This window comes from Drosophila eugracilis, unplaced genomic scaffold, assembly GCF_018153835.1.
Source record: "Drosophila eugracilis isolate 14026-0451.02 unplaced genomic scaffold, ASM1815383v1 contig_764, whole genome shotgun sequence".
NCBI classification, from domain to species: domain Eukaryota; kingdom Metazoa; phylum Arthropoda; class Insecta; order Diptera; family Drosophilidae; genus Drosophila; species Drosophila eugracilis.
In genome coordinates this window covers 401,325-426,717 of record NW_024573661.1, presented here as the reverse complement: position 1 = coordinate 426,717, position 25,393 = coordinate 401,325, and the positions used below count along the sequence as shown (strand labels likewise).

The 25,393-nt window shown below is 41.1% G+C and overlaps 5 protein-coding genes across 5 annotated transcripts in view; 2 read left to right on the top strand and 3 right to left on the bottom strand.

Moving 5' to 3' along the window:
- Window positions 1-131: 131 nt before the first annotated feature.
- LOC108107035 (trifunctional purine biosynthetic protein adenosine-3) lies at window positions 132-9,667 on the top strand. Its single transcript, XM_041819563.1, is given in 8 exon segments — window positions 132-531; window positions 4,940-5,187; window positions 5,249-5,888; window positions 5,951-6,186; window positions 6,509-6,930; window positions 6,990-7,651; window positions 7,653-8,040; window positions 8,101-9,667. Coding segments are annotated over 8 exon segments (4,059 nt in total). The 5' UTR covers window positions 132-354; the 3' UTR covers window positions 9,387-9,667.
- Window positions 1,914-2,626, bottom strand: LOC108107037 (pupal cuticle protein). Its single transcript, XM_017214395.2, has 2 exons — window positions 2,606-2,626; window positions 1,914-2,525 (listed from the first exon to the last, which is right to left on the bottom strand). The coding sequence occupies exons 1-2, from the start codon at window positions 2,615-2,617 to the stop codon at window positions 1,983-1,985; spliced, it is 555 nt and encodes a 184-aa protein (XP_017069884.2). The 5' UTR covers window positions 2,618-2,626; the 3' UTR covers window positions 1,914-1,982.
- A 168-nt stretch (window positions 9,668-9,835) lies between the features above and the next one.
- LOC108107036 (dnaJ homolog subfamily C member 28) lies at window positions 9,836-11,122 on the bottom strand. The gene is given in 3 exon segments (XM_017214394.2): window positions 9,836-10,104; window positions 10,106-10,885; window positions 10,955-11,122. Coding segments are annotated over 3 exon segments (1,080 nt in total). The 5' UTR covers window positions 11,042-11,122; the 3' UTR covers window positions 9,836-9,891.
- Window positions 11,123-12,231: 1,109 nt separating this feature from the next.
- On the bottom strand, window positions 12,232-12,777 carry LOC108106917 (essential MCU regulator, mitochondrial). Its single transcript, XM_017214168.2, has one exon. It carries the CDS (start codon window positions 12,731-12,733, stop codon window positions 12,509-12,511), a length of 225 nt encoding a protein of 74 aa, XP_017069657.1. The 5' UTR covers window positions 12,734-12,777; the 3' UTR covers window positions 12,232-12,508.
- Window positions 12,778-16,358: 3,581 nt separating this feature from the next.
- LOC108106973 overlaps window positions 16,359-25,393 on the top strand; it is a 30,101-nt gene continuing 21,066 nt past the window's right edge. The window contains 1 exon segment of the mRNA XM_017214290.2: window positions 16,359-16,632. The gene's annotated coding sequence lies outside the window, so the exon portion shown is untranslated.

The following is a 25,393-nucleotide window of genomic DNA, read 5'->3' as shown; positions in this document are numbered from 1 at the left end:
TAAACATAATCGCACGTCGGAAAGGTACATATGTATGTATGTATGTACATTCATACATATATTCATATTCAACACATACATACATACGTCTACCTAGGCCTAGGCATTTGCTACCAAATTTTAACTTCGATTCCAGATTTTAGTTGGAAAAGAGGCGTCGAACCGAGCGGTTTGAATTGAACCGAAAGTCGCTGGAAGCTTGGAGAGCTGGAAACATAAACTCGCGTGTGCTTTTCGTCTCAATCTTACTCTCTTGATCGCCGAGCTCAACACGTGGGCGAGCATTAATAAAGTAGTGTTATTGCTTTAGAAACGTGATTAGTTCTCAGTTCTTGTTGTTTCCGAAACAAAAATATGTCGCATCGCGTTTTGGTGATTGGCAGCGGCGGTCGGGAGCACGCGATTTGCTGGAAGTTATCGCAATCCCCGAAAGTCTCCAAAATATTCGCATTGCCCGGCAGCCATGGCATTCAGCAGGTGGAGAAGTGCCTGAATCTTGAGTCCCAGACCTTGGATCCTAAGGATTTCGAGGTAGGTTCGTTATCCCGACCTTGGAATGACCTTCGACCCCCGGCTTATTGTTAATAAAAAATGCGAATGTGTGTGCTAATTGAGTTGCGGGTGAAGATTTAGCAAAACAGTTTATTTTTTTCCATTTAATTTGGTTTGGTTTCGTTTTATGGCCACAAAGATACGCTTTTATGGCTTCTGATCAGAGTAAAATATGTTTTGCATGCTGGCCAAGAACTTTAATGCTCAACGGCAGCCATAAATCCGTAATCGAGACTCTGGGAAAGCGTTTTATTGCAGCCAATCTCCGATTGTCGCTGTGCCTTAACCCTTAGGCGGGCCACGGGGGCTGCGTTTGCAAGCTCAGCTGATAAGTGATTTGGGTAGTGCATGTCTCTGGGTTAAAGCTATCACCGGGCTGTCTGATTATGACTTATAAAAATGTGTATGCTCTTAAAATATTAATTGCAAACGTTTTTCTTTTCTACATTTACAATTATTTTATAGTAAAATATGCATTATATGGATTTACTTATTTTTTAACTTATATATTTATGTGTAAAGTAGTGTAAACACCTCTTTTAAAGATCAATTCAAAATACATACAAATTCAAAATTTGTGGCCCGTTAATAACATATTTTAACTAGCATAACAAAAACGGTTGTTCCACTCAACAGAAAAGTGAAAATAAAAATTGGTAAAAATAAGAAAGTGCCACCGAAAGTAAGAATGTTTTAGAAACTTTTGAACCATAAAAAATTAAACCTTATAAATGGTTTATTATTGGAATAACACAAATATTACCGCTACAGAAAGTGAGATTTCCTTAGAAACCTGTTCAATAGCGTTATCTAGTCAATTTGGCTTAATTAATTATAGCAAGTAGCTGCATTTAAAAACAACGATGATTTCTTCAAAACAAAAATTCTTTAATTTGGGTTCTTCCATTTCGCTAAAGCATTTAACATTGGGATTAAAAAAAATTAATTAAAACGCATTTACGACCCCATATTTTATAAATTTTTTTTTAGATCAGCAACCACAGCTGGTAATTCGATTAAAAATATGGAAATTTTAAGTGCTGGTCATTTACTTCAATTAGATATAAATTGGATCAACTAAGTTAAACATATGCGTTTGATTTTTGATCCCAGTAACAAATATGAGGAGAATTGCTGAACGCCACTCTAAACAAATGGTGAAGTCAGAATTCGAAACTTTATAAACAAATTCAAATGTCCGAAAATGTTTATGTCGTGATCCATGAGCTCCAGTTGACAAGTCAACAGACCGATTAAAAAATGGCAATCTTTTTTGTCGTTTAAGATTTTAGCTTACGTTTGCTTAGCACTTCTATTTATTGCTTGTGGCTTAATTAATTGTTTAGATCAAAATTCACAGATTCGCCTGGTGGATTCCTAAGAGCCCCTACCAGTCCCTTACCCCGCCAAAGACTCTCGACCATCGATCATCAGTGCTTCAGAGCGCCTCGTCTTTGTCGCAGAGATCGCGACGCTGTCGTGGGCGGATGGGTGAGGTATATAGTTTTTGGAGTGGTGCTCGGTCGGGATCTGGGAGTCGTGTGTTCCTGGATATTGCGGGTGTACACATTGAAGGCAGCTGCGTCGTGTTCCACGGTCTTGAGCTCGCCGGTGTAGTAATCCTTTATCTGGTAGGGATGCGTTCTAATGTACTCCAGGGCGCGGAGTATATAATCCGGGACCTGGGGAATGTGAGATCCCACGGGATGATAGCCGAATTCATCAGCCACATAGTTGGTACTGATGACATTGCCCTCGGGAGAAATGTAACTGTTCCCACCTTGGACCGAAACACCACCCAGTCCAGCTTGAGAGGCGGAAATTCCATTGGAAGTCTCGTAGGCGTAGCGATAATTGCCATCCCGCTCCACTTGCAGTTCGTTTTGAAGTGTCCGTGTGTTCCGATCCGAATCAGGAATGTAGGAGGATCCGGCCTGCACCTGCATCACGGCCAGAGCAAAGATAAAGTTCACCTGTGGGTAGACAAGAGACAGCGATTATAATCCATTTTCGGGGGAAATCCCAGATTGGCAGGGAGATTCTTTAGGCTTACAAGCAAATACATGATGTCGCGTTCGAGTTTGGTTCTAAACTGCTTGGCTGTTTCGCGGACGCTTTCGTTTTTATATCCATCCGCTCACCAGCGGATTTTTTGGCAATATTTCGCCTCGGAAACCCAGTTCCGAGCCCGCCGTCTCCGCTCGTCATCAACGCCATCTTCTTCATCTACATCATCGCTGTTGGTTGCCTTAGTCAGTCATAAATAAAATGATTTTATTTCTTATAAGTATTATTTTATATAGGTATCAACGACGTTATTTGTCGTTGTCGCCGCTGCAATTCCTAAAGTGTGGGATGCTAAAATCCAGCAAAACGGAAAGAAGAGTAAAAACTTAATGAAACATTCGTGAATGGTTATGCCCTAACCGAAGGTTGGGGCACTTACAATTTGATGTGTATTGTGGCTGATCTTGAAAGTCCCATATTGCCTTGCTTGACTTATATTCTCAAGGAACTCTAAATACCATGGCGATCGTTGAACTGCTCTGTTGTTGGCAGATGTTGTTAAGATCTGTAAAGCCTACGTTTCAGTGATTGATAAGATAAATCAGTAACTGTTATAGAATGTTAGATAATTCCGCTTCTAGTCTTAACTGACATTAGATCATTCTATTTTATGCACAGTTTAGAGATCCAAAAGTGGCAGCTATACCCTTGGTTGATCTTAAAGGAAATGACTTTCCAGTTAAAGGAACGTTTTATTACTTTACAACTTAAATGCCAATTTTGGCATAATAAAGCTTAATTAGTTCTTCAACTTACGTGATCTGCTACATTCTTTGTTCTCCTTATTGGCATGGTTATTCTTAGAAATTGCATAGTGCGATCATTAAGCTCAGCATAGTTAGTCTGATAAATGATCTTTGGACTTTTATCATCAAACATATAATTCAATATCTTGGCAGAAGAAGCTGAGACGAAATTTCCTGCTTCATCCCAGCTATCTCCCGCCTGATGGTACTTTTTTTTTTTTTTGATTCGAAAAACCCGTCCGACTAATTCAGCTAAGCGTATCTAATTCCTTACTTATCCGCAAACAAATGTGGCAACATTCTTCTCCAACCTCACCGCCCCCTCCAGATTGCGAGATCCCATTCTCCCGCACTTCATTTGCATATAATACCGTAAATCATGAGCGCACTCTGTAAAGCATAAAGACGAAAACGTTCTAGCCAAATTTGGGAAGAGCCAGTCGGAGAATGTGAGCCAAAAATTAAAAAAAAAAAAAAATACACAGTATTAAAAGCTGTTGATCTTTCTTTTTTCTTTGTTCGTCACATCTGTCATAAGGTCGGCACAACCTTCGTTACGGGAAATTAAAACCTTGGCCGGGTTTGCCAAAACTCTTTCCAGATTTGGAAAGCCCAATAGCTCGATAAAAACGTCATGCCGTGTGAACGTTCTTGAACCCTGGGAAACGAATGAACCGGATGGGGATGGATGGAAGGTGGGGGTCAGGAAATCGGGATGAGTTCCGCAGGTGCTAAATGGTCTGGAACGCAGCCGAGTGCAATCGCGCGACACGTTTCACCAGCAGCGCTGGGGTAATCCGCGCTGCGTTGGCGCCAATTCGAATTAGAGCTGAGTAACGATATCGACAGCTTGAAAACCGGACCAGCGATCGAGCTGGGATTAACTTGGTTTGTTGACATGGCTGACATAGCTGGCGCCTGAGTCAGTCTCTTCTCGATCTTCAGCATCCGCCAAAATGTGAAGACAATGCACCCGCAGACCCAGTTTAATGGGCAAAACAATTAGGAAGGCATTTAGTATTTTGGCGACAAATTGACGATGGAACCGGTTGAGTACTTAGAGGAGTGTTATCTCCCATTTGGAATGTGGTTACAAAAAATCAAAACAACGAGGATCCCAAGAAGTGGCTAACGATCGTGACCCGGTTTGATTGGAAAAACCAATTATGATCTCAAAATTTAAGATTGTTTTCGCAGACGAAAAGATAATAATGCAATTTTCAAGATTTTCGATCTCCATATCATACGAAATAAAAAAAAAAACTTTTTAATATATTTTTAAAACAAATTGCAGCAGTGTATTGTGATTACGATTTGGTTGTTAATTAAGTAATTTGATTTTAACTTTGCAAATTTAAACAACGGTTATTTGATGATATTTCATCACAACAGGATTATCGGGGCCGGGGCTGGTATTGTTATCGATGAGCTCGACTAATCCCGAAAAATGTGTTTATATATTTTATATCCTAATGAATCACTTAAGAAGATCTTACTAAATAATTTTTATACCTTACTTAGTTTTTGTATTTATTGTTATTATTATTTAATTAACTTATTTTTATAAATTTAAGGGCATTGCCAAATGGAGTAAGGAAAATCACATCTCTCTAGTGGTAGTAGGACCCGAAGATCCCTTGGCCTTGGGATTGGGCGATGTTCTACAGAAGGAAGGAATTGCCTGCTTTGGACCTGGGAAGCAAGGTGCCCAAATTGAGGCTGACAAGAAGTGGGCCAAAGACTTTATGCTTCGTCATGGCATCCCAACGGCCCGTTATGAGAGCTTCACGGACACGGAGAAGGCAAAGGCATTTATCAAAAGGTGAACTTTGATATATAAAAATAAAAATTTATATAGATTGAAAATAATACTTTCTCTACAGCGCCCCATATCAAGCTCTGGTGGTGAAGGCAGCTGGATTGGCAGCCGGAAAGGGCGTTGTGGTGGCTGCCAATGTGGAGGAAGCCTGCCAGGCGGTGGACGAAATCCTGGGAGAACTGAAATACGGAAAGGCGGGTGCCACATTAGTGGTGGAGGAGCTGCTGGAGGGCGAAGAGGTGTCCGTGTTGGCCTTCACCGATGGCAAGAATGTCCGTGCCATGCTGCCCGCTCAGGATCACAAGCGTTTGGGCAACGGCGACACTGGACCAAACACCGGTGGCATGGGTGCCTACTGCCCATGTCCTTTGATCACTCAGCCAGCGCTGGAGCTGGTTCAAAAGGCTGTGCTGGAGAGGGCAGTCCAGGGTCTAATAAAGGAGCGGATCACCTACCAAGGTGTCCTTTATGCGGGACTCATGCTGACACGCGATGGTCCCCGTGTCCTGGAGTTCAACTGTCGGTTCGGTGATCCCGAAACCCAGGTGATATTGCCACTGCTCGAAACTGATCTATTCGAAGTGATGCAGGCCTGCTGCAGCGGACAGCTGGTCAAAATTCCACTGCAATGGCGTGATGGAGTAAGCGCCGTGGGTGTGATCCTAGCCAGTGCTGGCTATCCGGAGACCTCAACCAAGGGATGTCATTATCTCGGGTAAGGTTTTGTGTTTCGAAACACTTTTGCAGTTTCTTAATTGTTTTTATAATCCCTTCAGGACTTCCGGTTGCCAATTCCCCAACCCAGTTGGTCTTTCACAGCGGTCTTGCCGTAAACCAAAAGAAGGAAGCCTTGACCAACGGCGGTCGGGTCCTTATCGCTATTGCTCTGGACGGCAGCCTGAAGGAGGCCGCTGCCAAGGCCACTAAGTTGGCTGGCAGCATTACATTTTCGGGCTCAGGAGCTCAGTACAGGACGGACATTGCCCAGAAGGCATTCAAAATGTAATTACAAGCGAATCATCCATCATGACTCAGTTTAAATAAAGAAAGATTAGATTGGAAAAAATATTAATTTGTAGATTTCATCTTGTTAAAGTAGATAGTTTTGAGCTCAGGAAATTATGATACTAGTTACCGCTTCAAGGTATTAATTTCCATATTGTCATCGAATGTTAATCCGGGATTCAAAGATAGAAGATGTTCAATTAAGGAATGTTTGATAAATTCACTTCACAGTTCAAATCCTCACTCATATATATATATATTTAATATCACTTTTTATCACATTGATGATCTATTGTCTTACACCATTTTGCGTTCCTAGAGCTACGGCAAGCTCCCCGGGGCTGAGCTACAAGGACAGCGGAGTGGATATTGATGCTGGCGATGCACTCGTGCAGCGCATTAAGCCCTTGTCCCGTGGCACTCAGCGACCTGGTGTCTTAGGTGGCTTGGGTGGCTTTGGAGGTCTGTTCCGCATAAAAGACCTTAGCTACAAGGAGCCAGTCATTGCAGAGGCCGTCCAAGGAGTGGGGGCCAAGATTCACCTTTCCCTAGAGCACGAACTATACGAAAATGTTGGCTACGACCTGTTCGCCCTGGCCGCTAATGATCTTCTTGAAGTAGGTGCCGAGCCTGTGGCATTCCTGGACTACATTGCCTGTGGAAAGCTTCACGTTCCATTGGCCGCTCAGTTGGTCAAGGGAATGGCCGATGGCTGCCGAGATGCGCGGTGTGCCCTAGTAGGTGAGAACATGACTGATCTCTCTTTAATCCTGAAATATTCAATAAAAATTTTTTAACAGGTGGTGAAACAGCCGAGATGCCCTCTCTATATGCGCCCGGTCAACATGACATGGCTGGCTATTGCGTGGGAATCGTGGAGCAGTCTAGGATCCTGCCCCGTTATGACCTTTATCAGCCGGGTGATCTTCTCGTATGCTTGCCATCATCTGGACTGCATTGCGCCGGCTTCAATGAGATACTCACCCAGTTGGCTGCCTCCAAAGTAAACATGAAGGAGCTTTCTCCTATTGACGGTGGCGAGGACGGCCTGACGCTTGCCCATGTGCTTGCCACGCCCACTCAGCTGTATGTCCAGCAGTTGCTGCCTCATATTCAAAAAGGCGATGAAATCAAGTCGGTGGCCCATGTGACACATGGTCTTCTAAATGACGTCCTCCGCCTGTTGCCAGAAGGATTCGAGACCACTTTGGATTTCGGTGCTGTTCCGGTACCAAAAATCTTTGGATGGCTGGCTGGAAAGTTGAAGCTAAGTGCACAGACACTCCTGGAGCGGCATAACTGCGGCATCGGCATGGTATTGATTCTGCCCCAGTCGAGTAAACTGTGGCGGACATCCTTGCCAGGAGCCAAAGTGCTGGGTGTTCTGCAGCGGCGGTCAAAGACCAGTGCCTCTCCCGTCCAGGTGCGCAACTTTGTGGAGCAACTAAAGAAGGTTACCTCCCCCTTTCGGTGGACTTGGCGAACGGCAGTTGCCCGAGGAGCTCAAGGAACTGCCTTCGAATCTGGGTTTGACAGCTCCTCGTGAGGACTGCTTCGAAAACGCAGCAGGACGTCGACTTACTCGCATTCCCAGTCACTACAAGGATCCCATTCTCATCTTGGGCACCGACGGCGTGGGGACCAAGCTGAAAATAGCTCAACAAACGAATCGCAACTCAAGCGTGGGTATCGATCTGGTGGCCATGTGCGTCAATGACATCCTTTGCAACGGAGCCGAGCCCTTAAGTTTCTCGAGTTACTACGCTTGCGGCCAATGGCAGAAGAAATTGGCCACGGAGGTCCATTCTGGAGTCCAGGAGGGTGCCCGGCAGGCCAACAGCAGTTTCATTGGTAAGTGGTAAATAGAATTTGGATTATTGTTAAACTAATCCTGTGTCTAATCCCATCCAGATTCGCACAGTGCCGCTCTGCCGCTACTGTATGATTCGCAGGTCTATGATCTGGCCGGCTTTGCTTTGGGCATTGCTGAACGTTCGGGAATACTGCCCCTTTTGGATGACATTCAGCCGGGTGATGTGCTCATTGGATTACCCTCATCTGGTGTTCACAGTAATGGATTCAGTTTGGTCCACGCCGTCCTTAAGCGAGTGGGTCTGGGTCTCAATGACAAGGCGCCGTTTAGCGTGAAGACACTGGGCGAGGAGCTGCTGGTACCCACCAAGATCTATGTGCAGGCTTTATCCAACCTATTGGCCCGGGGTAATCACGGCATCAAAGCATTGGCCCATATCACAGGAGGAGGCCTCAGTGAGAACATACCCCGAGTGTTGCGTAAGGATTTGGCCGTTCGCCTGGATGCCAACAAGTATCAGCTTCCACCCGTCTTTGCCTGGCTGGCAGCAGCCGGAAACATCAGTTCCACTGAGCTGCAGCGCACCTACAACTGCGGATTAGGAATGGTTCTGGTGGTGGCCCCCACGGAAGTCGAGAATGTCCTTAACGAATTGCGTTATCCCCAAAGAGCTGCTGTAGTCGGCGAGGTTATTGCTCGCAAGGATGCGAAGAAACCGCAGGTGGTGGTCCAAAACTTCGAAGCATCATTAGCCAGGACTCAGAAGATTATCTCTCTGCCGCGGAAACGAGTTGCTGTTCTCATCTCTGGGACCGGCAGCAACCTGCAGGCACTGATAGATGCTACGCGGGACTCGGCGCAGGGTATCCATGCCGATATAGTGCTGGTTATAAGCAATAAGCCTGACGTCCTGGGTCTAGAACGTGCTGCCGATGCTGGGATTCCCAAGATTGTAATCTCCCACAGAGATTTCGCCAATCGTGAAGTATACGACGCCGAGCTTACGCGAAATCTGAAAGCGGCTCGCGTGGATTTAATCTGCTTGGCCGGCTTCATGCGCATCCTAAGTGTTCCATTCGTTCGAGAGTGGCGGGGACGCCTCATCAACATCCATCCCTCCCTGCTGCCCAAGTATCCTGGACTGCACGTTCAGAAACAGGCTTTGGAGGCGGGTGAAAAGGAATCCGGCTGCACGGTTCACTTTGTTGACGAAGGCGTGGACACGGGATCTATTATAGTTCAGGCTACAGTTCCTATTTTGACCGGTGATGATGAGGATTTACTGACGCAGCGCATCCACAAGGCTGAGCATTGGGCTTTTCCAAGGGCATTGGGTCTCTTGGCCAGCGGAGCAGCTCGTCTGGGTCCCGAGGGAAGTCAGTAAAATCTCTCTTGATTATCAAGCCTGCCAGCTTGAAGAAAATTTATCTGTGGAATATAATCATCTTCTTTCATCTTTTTCGAATTAGTTTTAATATTAATCTCGAAATTTTATAGAAATCTACACTAATTAAGTCGTTTTAATAGGCTAAGACTGCATTTTGTTTTCTATACTCGTACATCACTGATATTGACAACAATTGTATACCCTTTTTATGATTGCATACGAAGAGTCTGAGCAAAATATGAACTTAGTCCTAATAAAGAAAACAAATATTCTGATAACAAAGTTTATCTTATTATTTGTTAGCAAATTCTTGCCCTTTAAATAAAAACTATTATTATCAATATTTTCAACTTTCTTTTAATAATTACTACAATAGGTTAGCATCATAGATAGCAAACTATTTCATAGTTATCTCTAATCTATACAAATAAAACGTAAATCACACATTTTGTACACATTTCTCTATTTCTAATATCACATATTGACAATCACACAGTAACCTTTACAATAGTTTGGTTAAAAAGGAAAGCAGACTTGTACTATTACTATCCTGACTATCCACTTTGCTGCTGGCTTTGGCACTTAATCCGGGTCTTACTATGTTACGTTGTAATTCTGGATCCTTAAATATACGTTCCGCCATTCTGTCGAGGTTCAGGCGAAAGAACTGATTCTCCAGGATGGGAACTATGAGATTGTACTTATCAATGAGCTTTATTCAGCTGGTTAACTTCTTCGTGGTGCTGCTGGGTAAAGGTTTGCCAGGCGGCTATGTGCTCGGATAGGTGCAGAGGCCATTCCCCGTAGTATATACGTTCCTTGCGTAGTTTAATCTTAAGCTCACCTATCGCATCACGAATGTCCTTGCCGAGGCTGATCCATTCGGGCGTGAAGCCATTGTCCAGCATGATCTTGTTTAACTTGTGGGTTGTGAAGTCGAGATAGGGATTCTGCGATTGAGCCGAAGACAGGGGTTTTCCTGCCCCGTTGAGATTGTTAAAATCGCCCTTGGACATGGCTTCCTGTATGAGATCCTCGACAACCCGATCTATGCCGTACTTTGTCTTAATGGCATGTCTGCGAAAGTGATTGCCGCCCTTAGACATTATTGTTTTCTCTCCAGCAGCTGACTTGTCAATGCGGTGCTCCAGAACGCGTTCCTGAGCCTTCATGGCACGTACCTGCTGGTACTGCTTTTGACGCTGGAAAGGATTACCCACGCCGATTCCTTCATTGGAGAGATATTGGCGATGCTGAGGCGCCGTGTGTTTAATATCGAACTCCATAGCCTCTTCTTCGTCTTCCTGGATATTGCGCCTGCCTTTTGCGAACTTTTCCTGCAGCACCCGAAAGGCCTCGTCCACCTGCTGAAAGCGCTCAGCGCTGGCCTCTTCTGTACCCGAATCGGGATGCACCCGCTTCACAAGATCCAAATAAGCATGGCGGACCGTGTTCTGATCGGCTGATTCATGCACACCCAGGATGCGAAGGCATTCCTAAAATTAACAGGATGGATATTGCATAATAGTTGGAAATACAAGCGATCTTGCTAGCTTCAGACTCACTATATAGACCTCTTTCCGCTTGAGGTGCAATAAACGACCGAATCGAAAGGTTTCTGAACGACCAAAAAGATTTCCTGCCAGCCACATTTTCACAGCTTTTATTTAAGTTACTTTTGAAACTATTTCTGAGTTTGGCAGCTGACGTTCAATGCATTCCTACTATTATAAGTGTTTGTTTATGTTTTCGAGGCGATCAGCTGTTGATATGTGTTTGTAGGAGTAGTAGTATTAATATACCGCACACAAAAAGGGAATACATTTATTTGGTATTTTTATATTTATGGTCACACTTAGAGATGGTTAAATCCATTTAACCGTTGAAATTTAAATTACAAAAAGATTTTAAATGTAAAATTTTATATACTCAAATTCGTTTTTTTTATATTAATATCTCTTATTGAAAACATAACCATGTTTACAACTACTTACCATTTTATAAAAATACTCAATTTCAATTTGTTAATTATAAATAACTTTAAAAAATGTAATTATTTAAATTTTTAAAAAATTTTCTTTAAGAACTTTCGATCTTTAATATTTTATTTAGAATAAAAGATCAATATCGAAACTCCAAAATATGTTGTTCTTGAAGGTAAGAAAAACTTTTAAAAATGGTTTATAGATGCCTTGATAAGTCATTAATTGCGGGTTATAAATCTTGCCTTTTTAGCGGTATTTTAAATTAATTCAATATTAATAAGAATAATAATCTAAACATTTATGAAAATCAATGCGATAATAAAACCATTTATTTAAATTGTAAATGATTTCTAGAGTATTATGAGAAAAAATGAGATTCCCGGCTCTAAATATGCTACTGGGTGTTCAAGCAAAAACAAAAAATTAACCAATTAATTAAAGAGAAATTACAAGCATCCGGGGGGCGTTCTCAAGCGAGAAGAAAAACGATCATTTAATGTGCAAATAATGATGAACGTGTGCTTGGTTTAATATTGAAGCGTGATAATTTTAGTTTGTTTTATTAGTTTAAGTTAATGCGTGCTCGCTCTCAGTGAATGCCTAACCCAGATCCAATAAAGCAAACTTCCACACTTGATGCAATTAAAGTCTGGCGATGACCAAATCTGCCGTCGAGCCAAACTCATCTGCAATGCAAAGTATTATTCATGCTCTACATAAACTGCAAACAAAAGTTTATTCTAGGTAATTGTGTCATAATTATAAAGTTATTTAATTGCATGACCTACACTTCAAAAGCTTAACGAGATAATAAATAAATCTTGGCTTATATTTAAAAAATTAAAAAAGTTAAATCACACCTTTTATTCATTTTATTCATAAATACTTTGCGCGTATCTAAAGAATATATTTGATAAAACAAACTTCAAAGATTTGAACTCGTAATTATAATTCAAACGATCTGGTGGAGTTATTGGCCTGACTTAAATTTGGTTACCGGTCTGGGCAGTTGTTTGCGTTATGTTTTCTTTTCCTAGCATCCCGTTTGGCCTGTTTGATTTGGCCCATTAGCATATATACGAACAGGATGCGGCACAGGTTTGCTCTAAATTCTTTTGGTTAACCATATAGAGATTAATCTGTGCCATGGTTATTACTCCATTCATTGTCATCCACAATATCGGGCGTGTACAGATCAAATATTTCAAGGAATTGGGCTAACTTCTTGCCCATGTAGCCTCCTAGTAGAATGCCAGGTATGACAGTGAGCATAATTCCGGCATACATGTAAGTTTTACTCCGTTTCGGAATTTTGTTCAGTTCTTTAAAGTCTTTCAAGTCGTCTCCACCAATTGGCATTTTTAATATTTCTATTCAGATAGCTGGCAAAGTGTGTGTTGGGAAATCGAATACAACATTATTCTGATGAAAATGTCAAGACTTTCTCCGACCAAAATCGGACAGGCACGCCCCAGAACCTAAACCTAAACTGGGACCCAAAACCCTCATCGGAATATTCGAGTGTGCGCCCTATATGGCACTTCCGTTCTGCTGGCTCAACTGGCTGATTTTGTCAGCCGTCTGATTGTCCCTCTTCAATTGGCTGGCAATTGTCTACTTTTCCGTCTAAGGAAGGGTATTGCCTTTAATTTTAATATCTGACCTGGAGAGTGTTGGAGCTGATTGCCGAAGCGTAGAAAGGTAGGAAGAATCATGTTTTTCTTTGTTATAAACCGAAAATAGACGCAATTTTAAAGGTAATTAGAGTATTCCTACTTTTTATCTATCAAACAAAAATCCTCTGTTTCTTCTTTTTCCAAACAACCACAAGAAACTTTAATTGCACTCATAAAATCATGATTTGTTGTTTTGGAAAAGGAAGAAAAATGAACCCCTTGTAGATGGATTGATGCGAGCCTAATGGAAGGTTTACCCTATAATTATATCGGTCTATTTTGGTGTTTGTGTGAATTACATCGTTTTATCTAATTTATATCTGTACAAAAGTCAGCTAAATGATTGTTATCACACTCATACTAACTGTTGATGTAGTCATGTGTAATTTCCAAAGGAAACGTGACTTCTCGATCGATGTAAGCCAGGAAGTTCGATTCTGGAAAAGAAACTTTATTTAAGATATGTTGAACATCATCATTCGTAACAGTTTTTATTTCATTCTTATGAGTAATCATTGCTGGAAAATGTTTATGCTGAAAATAAAAATAATGAGAGAAGAAAGAACGAAACAAGGCCAACAAAACATAGAAAAGGTTGTAATTTGTGTCTAAGAAACCCTAAAAGCATAATCACTTAATTTTTTTATGGTCAGTTTAGAGGTGTTATCAACGTCCTTGACAATAAATGAAGTTTTTTTTAAATAAAAATAAAACCTAGAAAATAAGCCTGGGTAAAACCCACAATTAAAGGCACATGTTCTGCCCAATTCTGTAAATTTTCTTGGGAACAAGTGTCCTTTTCCAAGTAGGTTACGGCAGTGACGTAAGGTTGTTTAGAATTCTAGGATGCAAAAGGCCAGACATTAACGGTTGACTTAAAAAGGATTTTCAAAAATACATACATATGTACGTTGAAGAACGATATTTTTATGACTTCCTCCTGTTCCTTTAGTTTTTGGTTAGTCATTAGTAGGTTCTATTTCCGTTTGGCATTTCGCACGTTTTGGTCATTTTATGGCTACGTTTATTACTAAAAAATAATAATAAGCAAAGAAAGGCCAGTTGATAGCCGAGGAGTGCCAAAGGACTTCAATAGACGAACAGTGGCAGTCCAGAAACGCAAAAGGAGAATGTGCAACAATCCCACTTTTATGGCCCACTCTATTTTACTGGTTAGCCCTTTTAGCAAGTTCGTTGCCTGAGTCTTTCGATGGACTACCGCTTCCGTTACGCTTGAATGTTTGAAAACAGTTAGCAATCCAGAATCAGGAGGAGGGTAAAACCCACTTTCGAGTACACATGTCCTGGATAATTAAGTAAAGGATTTCCCAGGAAACAAGGATGGCGCAGCTAATCCTGCCAAGACAATATATAGCTCACGTATTTTTGGCAAATTCAGTTAGCTAGCAATTCTGCGGCGAATTCGCAGTGCCGGCTAAGATTACCGAGCCGCCTTTTTGGCCGTATGCAACGGCGGCGAATTACGATCGGATGCCGGTTTTTTTTCTTTACCGAGCGATAAACTTATGTATGAAGAAACCCATGAAATCGGAAGCTTTCGGGGCTTCAGTATGCCTTCGACTGTGGCGCGTTGTGGACGTTGAGATTCTGCGGCGAACCCGAACTCTTGACTAGTGTATGTATCGATTCGGGTTTTTGTGAGTGAGTTAGTGAGTGAGTCTGAGCGAATGAAAGCCGTTAAGAAGTCTAAGAAAGAGAGAGAGAGAGAGAGCGGGATAGGCAACCATAGGAAAATCTGTAAAACGGGCACGTTGAGCTGTTTTATTTTCCTCGCCAGTCTTACATTTCTACCTATTGCCGATCGCCTCTACCTCTTGCGCTAGCTCTAGCCGTAGCGCTAGCTGTAGCTCTACCTTCTTGTCTGTTTTCTGGCCCGCTCCTCGCCTTTTTCTTACCTTTTTTTGCTGTCGTGTCTTGTGGTCTTTTGGGTGAGCGAGTGTGTGTGCGTGGACTGAAACTTCAGGTGCAGGCCGCGTTGATTTTGCTGAACAAGTTTCAGTCTGAGTTTGGCCTTCGTGTGGTACAGTACATGGTACAGTAAACGCTCGCCGGACACACAAACACATATCTCTCTTTGTGTCCTATAACAATAAGTGCTTGTGCAGTCTGTGAATGTATTTGCCTCGAAACTGGAAACTGGATTTTATTCAATTGTTTTGCCCAGAAATGTGTTTGATTTCGTGCCTGTGTTTGTTTCTTGGCTAGCGAAAAAAGGATTTCTGTGCATTTTAATGGAGGCGCGTGCTTGGATCGTGTGTGTGCTCTGTGAGGAGGAAACTGGCCATTAAACTCGAGCATTTCCATTAACTAAATGCATTTTAAATAGAAAATAAAAAAAGTGGAATGGATGAAGGACCGATCTTTAAAATCAGTGAATAAATAAATAAAAACAAACGCATGAGTGGAAGAGATACGAGGAGCAGTTGCAGGAATTCCTTGTTTATTTTTATAAAATCAAAGCTAGGAAATCCCTTTTAAGTGGAACAGTATTTTTTATTCAGAACAATGCCGCTATTATTATGCTTTCGTGTTGTTTTTAAGCCAAGCAAGTTAGTTGAACTTCTAGTATAATTTGTTCTCCCTGTTTTCTTAGCTTCTTCTTATTGTAAGCCGTTCGGTTTTTACCAGTCCATTAACTTGTCTGTGCCTTTTGCACTTTACTTTGTTAACTGACATTAGACTACCTGTGCGAGTAAGTAGTCCATCCATGGGGAGTAACATACTCCGGTACTCACTTCACATGCCAGCTGCGCATTTACGCTCCCATTAACCGGGCAGAAGTATCAGACATATGGAAAAAGTGGCCAACACAACTACTTTTGCGCAATGGCCAAAAGAAACAACCACAAAAACTTACCAAAAAAATATATAATAAGGGTTAAAGTTGGACCAGCAACAAGTGCAGCCAGTTTTAAGTTAAGTAACTCAAAGATCGACCAACAACAAGTTTGTGTCTCCAGTCATTTGTTTGGTTTTTCAATCTTAGAGAAACCAAATCTGAAATAGGAATACTTTCAGCCCTATCCCTGGCCAGGTTTTCACCTAATTACCATAAATATTTCTTCAAACATTTTGGTGAGCTGAAAACCAAAATGTTCCCAACGCATTTCGAAGACGTGACAAGAATTCTTGAGTTGACTTGGCTAAGATCTCTTCCACGGCATGCATAATTAAACAGACCCAGCCCCATTATACAGACTATAGATAGTCAGACTAGCCGAACCGATCATAAATAACGTTTATGTGACGCGTTTTCATTTTTCTTAGCTTTTATTTTCAAACTTTTAATCAACTTAAATATCTCCCAGCAGTGCAACACTGGCCTTGTCCATTAAAAAGTTTAAATAAATAAAAAGAAAAGGCACCGAAAAAGTTGCCATAAAAAACTGACACCGCCGTTGTCGGGAAAGGGAAAAAAACGTCGTCGTTATTGTCTCTGTTGTTGACCTCAAGGATAACCAGCTGACATGCCACATAAACTGGAATACTAAGCATTCGCGAACGATACATATCGAGCCAATATAGTGGTTAAATTTATATCCACAGCTGCATTCATAAGAGGTGAGTTGCATATTGAAACGACTGCGAATAAGCCAGAAAAGAGTGGCAATGCAAAGCAGTCTCTGGACTGTAAGTAACAGTTGGGGGTTATTATAAGGTCTGAGAGAGAATAAGTGCCCTTTGGTCGAGAGATGACGTTATGTTCTTCAGCTGTGAAGCTGACATCATTACATTCCATCACTTTCAACTATCAATCAATAAGCAATAATGAAATAAAACCCCATTTCAAGACACGCCTCATTTCGGCTTCAGTCATTGCGCAAATATTCGATTATATATAGAGATATAAACAAAGCTATGCTTTCGTTTTAACCAACGATTTGCAATTAAACATCGCTTTAATTGTGTTTAAATAATTGATTGATTCCGGCGATTGAGCAAGCAATCGCCATGTCGAGTGTGGTTATGCTGTGGGCCATCGAGAGACTTCAATATGGATTTCCACTTATCCATAAAAAGTAGCACACTCCCCCAGCAGCAACAATAAGAACAATTTCTTTTACTTTCTATTAAACAAAACCCAAAAAAAAAGCTTCGATTGTCTGTCGGCCGTGTCTGACTCGCCTTTGTTGTCACATTCATTCAATAAAGGCCAAGTCGACTTCTTGGTTCCCCCTCAACCCTCAGCCTCAGCCAAAACTCCATTGGAACGACGAAAAGCGAGAGCTATGGAAACAGTTAACCTCAATTTCAAGACGCACTCGGAACGCTTGTGTTGTTGTTGTTGTTGTTGCTTAATAACAGAAACCGAAACAAACCATAGAAGTAGTAGAAAATTTCACTCAACTCAAAGTGAAAAGCAGAACAAATGACGTGCAAGGCCCTCTCATCAGATCTGTAAACAAGCCACAAAAAAGGCAATGTTTGCTCTTTAATTCGTTGCTCATTTTTTTTTTTTGGCAAAGCTATTTGGCAAATATAAATAAACTCGTTTCTTTAATGGAAATTTGTGCCATGTTTAAGGAATCTGTGGAAAGATGAGTTCTACTTAAGTCATTTCCATAACTTGGCTAAAAGTATCGAAACAAGTAAAACTTGTTTTAGCGCGTGCTTTATGGCTTAAGTCTACGATGGCTTAGTCATAATTTGTAAATTGGTATTTGGCTCAGAGCATCTAAACGGAAGTTGTGGTTAAAAGTGTGTTAAGAGCTAAATAGAGATTGCAGTCTCCAGAAGTGAATGCAAGTTTGTTGCCTAAGTCTTTGGATTTACAAAGTCGTGCTGGGGCTAGGAAAACCGTTTTAGATTTGTAACAGTTGTGAATTTGAGGTTTATAGAATCCTGTTTAAAGGGCATTTAGGGGATTAAATGAAACCTTTGGATTATACTATTCCCAATTTTTCTTAACCTAACAATAGAGCATCGCTCAAAGTCTTTGGTTTCGATTAGATGATCTAATCCCCCATTTCGCAGGAATCAACCCCAGAAAGAAACGCCACAAAGTCATCTATTATTTGGTCTAAAATTCTTTGATCTTTTTCAAAGTCTGATAATTGGCAGCTGATGCCAATGTATGGGCAGGTAGATACCTACAACACACCCTAAAAAACAAAACAACAGAATCTAATTCACAGGTAAAAATCCATTTCCAAATCTCCACTGAAAGTGCAAGAAGTCAGATGAAATTAAAGAAGGAAAATGTAGTTTAGGGCTGATGGGTCCTTCGTATGATTCACAGGAATGACAAATCTCCTGCCGCACATCAAGTGTCAGTTGGCCATTAAGATGGAATGGAATGCCAGGGCGTTGTCTGTGTTAATCTGAAGAGAGATCCATCAGCTGGCTGATCCGAGTCTGGACTAAGATCTTTTCCGACATGCGACTAACTTATTATGGAGCAAGATTAATATGTACCCTGCATGTCTGGCGTCCATCAAATCATTAAATAATTATAACAATTTGATTGGGTCAATAATTTTCTAATCAACAAAACTCTTTCCGTGGTAACGAAAGTTTTCGTTTTTGTAAATCTTGATTTTCAATTTTGTTATTTTCTGTTTTTAAATTCTCAACTTCCGTCTCAGCGGCAGTGAAAGTGCCAACGAATGCCAAACTCATTCTAAAAGCGAATTAATGGTCATCGCAGCGCTCTCTATTTCTCTGCGGCAAAAAGCAGCTTAATCATGTTGAAAAGCAGTTGACAATTTCATAAGTTTTCCAAGGTGGGCGCTTTCACGGCGCCAACAGCTAACAGCCAACAGGCATCTGCCATTGCTCGTCGATTAGTTACAATTGCCACAAATTTTCTTTATTTCTCCGTCTCTCGATCTCCATGTTTGTGTGCGTTTTCTGTTTTCTTCTTATGTTTTTTAATTGTGAGAATTGTGTGGAAAAGTGGAGCTCACTCGCCGGGAAAAAGCGAAGCAAAACAAAAACAAAAAAAAAACATTTTGACGCTGTCATTGTCGACAATTGTTAAAAAATGGAAAAATTGTGATCAGGCTTAGTGGGGTGGAAATGCCCAGTGGAGCCGCATTTATAATCAAGCCAACTTATCGGGCTTAATCTTCTTTCTAGCCTGCAATTCTCCCAGACTATCTTGGTGCCTTTGAGCTGCCGAATCTTCAAAATAAAATTCACATGACTGCCTCATACACACACACTCCGCATACCTACCCAAGCTCAATGATCCCCTCCACTCTTGACTCTTGGGCAGACTGCCTGACTTTTGACTTTGGTGTGCACTCGGCTCTTAACCTGTTTTTTAGCTCGGCTGCTCTTGCCTTTTTGGCTGCATTCTTGACGGCTTCGCGTCTCTCGGCCACGCAGCTCGGCAAACGTCTTCGGTTTCAAAAAGTCGCTAACCAAAACAGAAAACTAAGAAACTGATACTGGTGCCCCGAGGGTTTTTGTGTGCGATAGTGATACCCTTGGGGAAGGCATCTCTGGACTCATTTGACATGGCCAAAAGTTAGAAAAATCTTAAATTAGTTTAAATGGTAGAAGAGAGGCATTTTCTGTCTCAATATTTCTGTCCATTAATAAATTATCCAAAATTAAAATGAATGTTATAATAACAATGAAAACTGTTGAATATTTAAGAAACTCATTATTATTTTGTGGATTTTAAAGTCCAAAATTAGTAGTTATTGTTAGAGAAATTCGCTGTCGTTGCCTCGGATGATTCAATTTCTTTTTTAGCCATCTTGATAGCACTGGAAGATATCACGGGCGTGCCATCATTCCCGGGACGGGCGGTTGTTATTTTTTATAACCCGTTGTTGTTGTTTTTGCCTTCGGTTTGATGAGCGGCTGTTTTCATTTTGGCATTTCGGTGGGAGTATTTCTGTTTTGGCTGAGGTGCGGCTGGCTCATTGCATTTGGTCTTCTTTTGCTGGAGCAAGTCATTCGTCTTGAGTTACAAAACCATCAGCTTGCGGCAGTGGAAAAACAAAACTTTTCCTTGTCTATTTACGAATTAAATATTAATTGCACTCATCATCCACTTCGGACCCCCGCAGCGCTTCTTGGCTTGCTTTTTATTCACTTGTTCGGGCTTGTGAAAGTGTGGGCCAGTGGAAATCACTTGACCATTTTGTGCCCAGCTTTCGACGGCTTCAGCATGAAGAAACATGAAAACAAATGAATGAATGTGCTGCCAAAGTTGCAACGCTTTGCTATTGCTGCTGCTGTTGCTGGCGGTGGCGGTGGCAAGTTACCCGAAAAAGCTAACTACAAATATGAGGATAGTGAAAAGTTTATGTTGCCTGGCTATGGAGTTTCTATGGGAAAATAAAACAAGTTTATTCATTAATTTTTACACAGCCAATTTGCTTGGCCATAACATTAGGTGACCAATTGACTCACCACAGATAGCCCTTTATAGCTCATTAAACGATTTTATTTTCTTTGACCGATGTGGACGTCATTAAAGTCTCATTGGTTTCGCCGCAGCTTTGGCCACAAACATTTCATGTAACCCAAATACCAAAGCATTCAAAAAAGCAACAAAACGAAAAAAAACTTACATGCCACAAGCCCGAAACTAGTTCATTGGGTCCCTCCACCGATCCGCCAGCTGCCCAGCTGGTTTTCCTCCCCGATCTCCTCCAGCTCAGCTCCCTGCGGCTTCGGCTACCTGACCATCGAAATTAAACACAAATTTTTATGTTCAGCCAAAAGATCAATAGCTGCAAGAGGTAAAAGAAATCACGAAGTCACAAAGAACATAAATTTACATAAAAATCTGGTTTCTTCTGAGAGTGTCTCTCCTTTTCCCTCGAGATATTTTCGAAGTTCCATAACGGGTGGGTCATGGAAAGCTTCAGCCCAATGAGAGTGAGTCTGATTGGAGAACAAAGAAGCCGCATATCTGAGCTCAGAATAATACCCATAACATTTGTTTATACTTATTATTGAAAGCTTTTCTTTATACACTTAAAAGTAAAATCAGATTAGTTAGCTTAAAGTGATTAATATCAACAGCCTTGATGATGTTAATCTTTGAGAACATTAGCTTAAATGCTTCAAAACATTAATCCATTTAGCTTATATAGATCTGGGACACAAATTGGTCAATTTATTTTGATTTCCCACGTAAAAGTAGCAATTAAATTAAAAGAAACCAATGCTGTATTTATTATACATTAGCCTGTCTAGGCTAGATCGATCTACTCAACCGCTGATTGCTGATTAATGTTTCTCTGACTGAGCTCAATTGACAGGCGACAGCACCCATCTAATTGAAGAAAAACATTGAAGACTCAGCCGTTCTCCATTTCATTTAACCGCTTAGACTCTCTCTCTATTTGATCCTCCATCGCTGTCCCAGTTTTCTCACAATAACTTCCTCTCCACTCCTTGGCCACGCCAACAGCCGACTGACACCGAAAAGCCAACTCAATTTGTTAAAAAAAGGTAAAAACCAATTGACCTTCAGGCCAAAAGAAATCAAAGTAAAATAATATTTGGTCATTTAGTTGAAACGTGTTTTTCTCCATTGGCCAACATCGTTTTGTGTGGCCAATATTGGCATAAGCGAGGAAAACACAAAAACAAAAGGAAAACCAGCCACGAAAAACACTGAAAATGCTTTGCAGACAAGTGCGCAAGTGAAAGTCCCCGACATGGCTTTGGTGGAAAACATTGGGCTCGTGTGAAGATGTGGAAATGGAAAACTTAAACGCTGACTCTCTAAAAGGCAAACAAACCGGCGCCGGCAGCAGCTGCATTTCCAATCACCAAAATCGAAAACCAGCAGCACAAAAAGTTCACCAGAAATAATGTAACCCGTTTGACTTTTACCATTTGCTCAACTTAGTCATCATTTTAAGGTTTTTCGTTTTGATCTTGCCAGTGTTTTTGTGCTTTGTTTTCGCTGGCTGGCTAAATGTCGAAGGTGTCATCAATAATGGCTGAACACTGAGCCATCGGCAAACCAGTTTGGTCACAGATCGTTCAGTTTTCTGGTTTGCTATTCAGTTTGCATACACACATGTGCTTGCCCAGAAAATATTTGAATTTTGATTGCGACTGACGCGCAGCCATTAGTCTCTTCCACACTTCGGGTGATGCAGATTTCAGATTTCCATTCGATTGCGAAACCAGCAGCTTCGATGCGGATGGAAAAGGTTTTTCATGTTCAGTTGCTCAACTCTTTTGTTCTCTGCGGAGCTGATGATGAGTGGTTCTCTTGCCCCGAGGCTGTCAAGTTCGTTGCCTAAGTCTTTCGTTTCTGACGGGTAATACTCTATCTAAATACCTCGAATGGGAGATGCATTACTTTGAATGTTCCAGTTTACTGGTATTCACACATAACCCTAACATCTTAATGAATAAATTTAGCTTAATCTCTAGCTTAATCAACCTTTAAACGGTGTCAGTCATGGGAGTTACGAAAACCCACACATAACAATTTCCCATGCCGCCCATTTTAATGCTAATTTGTGGTGAATCTTTCGAAACGATTGTTTAACCATAAGATGAGCTTAAGAAAGACACACCGATAGCAAAGCCAAATCAATGGGCAATAAAATAGAGACACTAAATCAAAAATAGCTGCTTCCTAGACCTTTCACTCTCGTCGGTCTGCTGATTATTTACATGCTAAATGGAAAGTAATTTAACTGATTTTATTACTTATTGGCCAAGTCAGCATTTGCATACGGCGAATGTAATCGGTTGCAGTTTGCAGTTTCGAGTTTGAGCAAAGAATTGGAAATTTGTTTGCCAACTCTTCGGAAGCCTCTTGTCTTGGCTTCGTTCGTGCTGCCATCATTAGCTGAGATTATATAACCTGCTGGCCAAATATTTTCCAGGGTGTTGACTTCTGGCAACTTTGAGTCTTATTAAAGTATTCCCGCTGGTTGTCAATCATGAATTAGGGCCCTGAATTAAAAGATAAATACAGTTATATAACTTTTAGTTGATAGATAATTTTGTCAAAGATTTATCAGATATTAATCATAATATATATTTATTCTTTAGGAAGTTTAAGCTTATTAGTCACCTTTTTTTTACATTTATTTCTTGTGAGTTTAAAATGCTTTCCATACCATTGTTATTACTATCTCACCTGTAAATTTAAATATTCAATTTTAATGAATCTTCAGCAAACACCTTTTGCGAATAATGATGCTGTTTAACCTTCAATGGACTCACAGACTTCACAGTTAGCTGATGACAATGCTGTGTTTGGTTAGGTCAAAGCCTCCCACCAACGCCCACGTCCCCGCCCAGTTTTCCTAGTGTGTGTGTGTGCGCTTCATTAGACATCAAAGTAAATAAATGTTGGGTTAAGGCTTTATAATTTTTGGCGCCTCTCCGTTGAATGCTACTGGCAGGCACAGCCTAGACCCGAGTTAACTTCAGTTTTACTTGGCTCACACCCACACGAAATAAAAATTTTTATGTTGTTGGCCAACAGCAGCAGCAGCAGCAGCAGCAGCAGCAGGAGCAAATACAGTTAGCTATCGAACAAGCTAGCTGTTTGACGGCTGCAAGTTGCTTTCTGGGCCAAACCGCATAGCCAGCTAATTGCACAAAAAATGCGGCATGCGGCATAAGGCATACAGCATGCGGCTTGCGGCTTTTCAGGCACCAGCTGCATTTATGGTTTCAACTTTAAACTGGGAAAACTCAGACTCTGGGCGAAGGGAAAACCACGCATTGCATAATTCATTGCCCTTTTGCTTATATTATTAATTTTAATTGCGATTTCTGAGCGCCAAGAGAAATAAACATAAACAAGAGTTGCCATCGCTATTTTTCTTAATTAGCGCTGAGTGGTGCGTGCAGTCTTAGCTTACTTGCAAATTATTTTTTCTGTCGTTTTTTTTTTTTACTCTTCAATAAAAGCCGCCAAGACCTGAGTCTGGGGGTTTAAGCCGCTTTTCAATGGCTTTTATTCAGCATTTTTGTTTGTGTTTTTTTTTGTTTTTTTTTGGGCTTTAAACCTTTCATTCGCATGCAACAAAGTTATCTAATGTTTCGACGTTGTGTTGATGCTGATGTTGGTGTTGCTGTATCTCATTGCAAATGAAACATGTGGCAGGGCGTTTGCCTTCGCGTTTGACTAAATTTTAAGCCGAGATTGAGATTTCTCTCAGAGACAATTTGCGGAAGTTGTTAATGGACTTGGTCTGCGACTGGTCTGTGTCCAGAGACTGTGGTTTCGTATTTCCAATGCAGTTAAGAAACAGAAACACACACACTGCCTTATTTACACTTTGTCAATCAGCCCAGACTAAGGCAAACAAAAGACTTAAGCAACAAACTTGAAAGTTATGTCATGAAATATGAAAACTGCAGAGCCTACTCAAAGCTATAAGAGATCAAATTAACTTGTATAGTAAACATAATCTTAGTAATGTCTTTGTTAAACTAGACCAGGTCACAGACTTCACCCCCAAATATACTGGCCTTAATCCAGCCTCCACCCCCTCCTAATCAAGTTCAGTTAGCAGGCAAACACAAATAAAAACTGTATCAACATGCAACTGTACATCTTGTGTTAGCTGGTCTATAATTACTTGACAATAACGGCAACCTTGCGCCTCGATCTCCGTTTACAAAGCGCAAGTGGAAGGTGACGGGGGGGGATCCCCACCACCAGACCCCCACCCCAGAGACCCCGCCGGACACCTCAAACTTTGCCTTTGGATCTGAATGAAAAGTCACACACACAGATCACACGACTGCAAACAAGTTTAGACGCAATCGTGATAAATGACAGACAAATCGGAATAACCTTAAACTTTGCGTTAGTCTATATAATAATTTTTTCTAACCCAAATTTTGACTTTTGGCTTTGGCTAACAATTATTTTTTGAGTACAACAAGCTAGTCATGTGTGTACTTGTTTAGGTCATTAAGGTCGTTTTTTTATGATTTTAAAACAAATTTTAAGTATGAAGGGTAATTAAATATGTAAGTTAGATATTTGTTCTGCCTCATTTCTCAGTTCATTTTATTAATAAAGCTTTGACTTAGTCAACATCCGTATGGGTGTATTAGGAATTCCCCATCTCTTTATAATTTATTCCCTCATCGTGAAAGTCATCTCCCAAAAATTCCATTCTCGAATAGAAGCAACGAACATTATCGCTATTTATGGCCCACCAACGACCTCGAGGTGTGCGGGGTATTAACTAAGTCTATGCAAATTCTCTTGCAAGCTGCCACCTTAGGAATTCTCGAGAAACTTTCTAAAACCGCATTCACTAAACGCGTTTGGCCGCAGAAACACGTGCTTAGATCAGAGTTTTAGCCGGAGACTGAGTCAGCTTGGCATAAATTTGCCAATCATTAGCTTTTATATTGG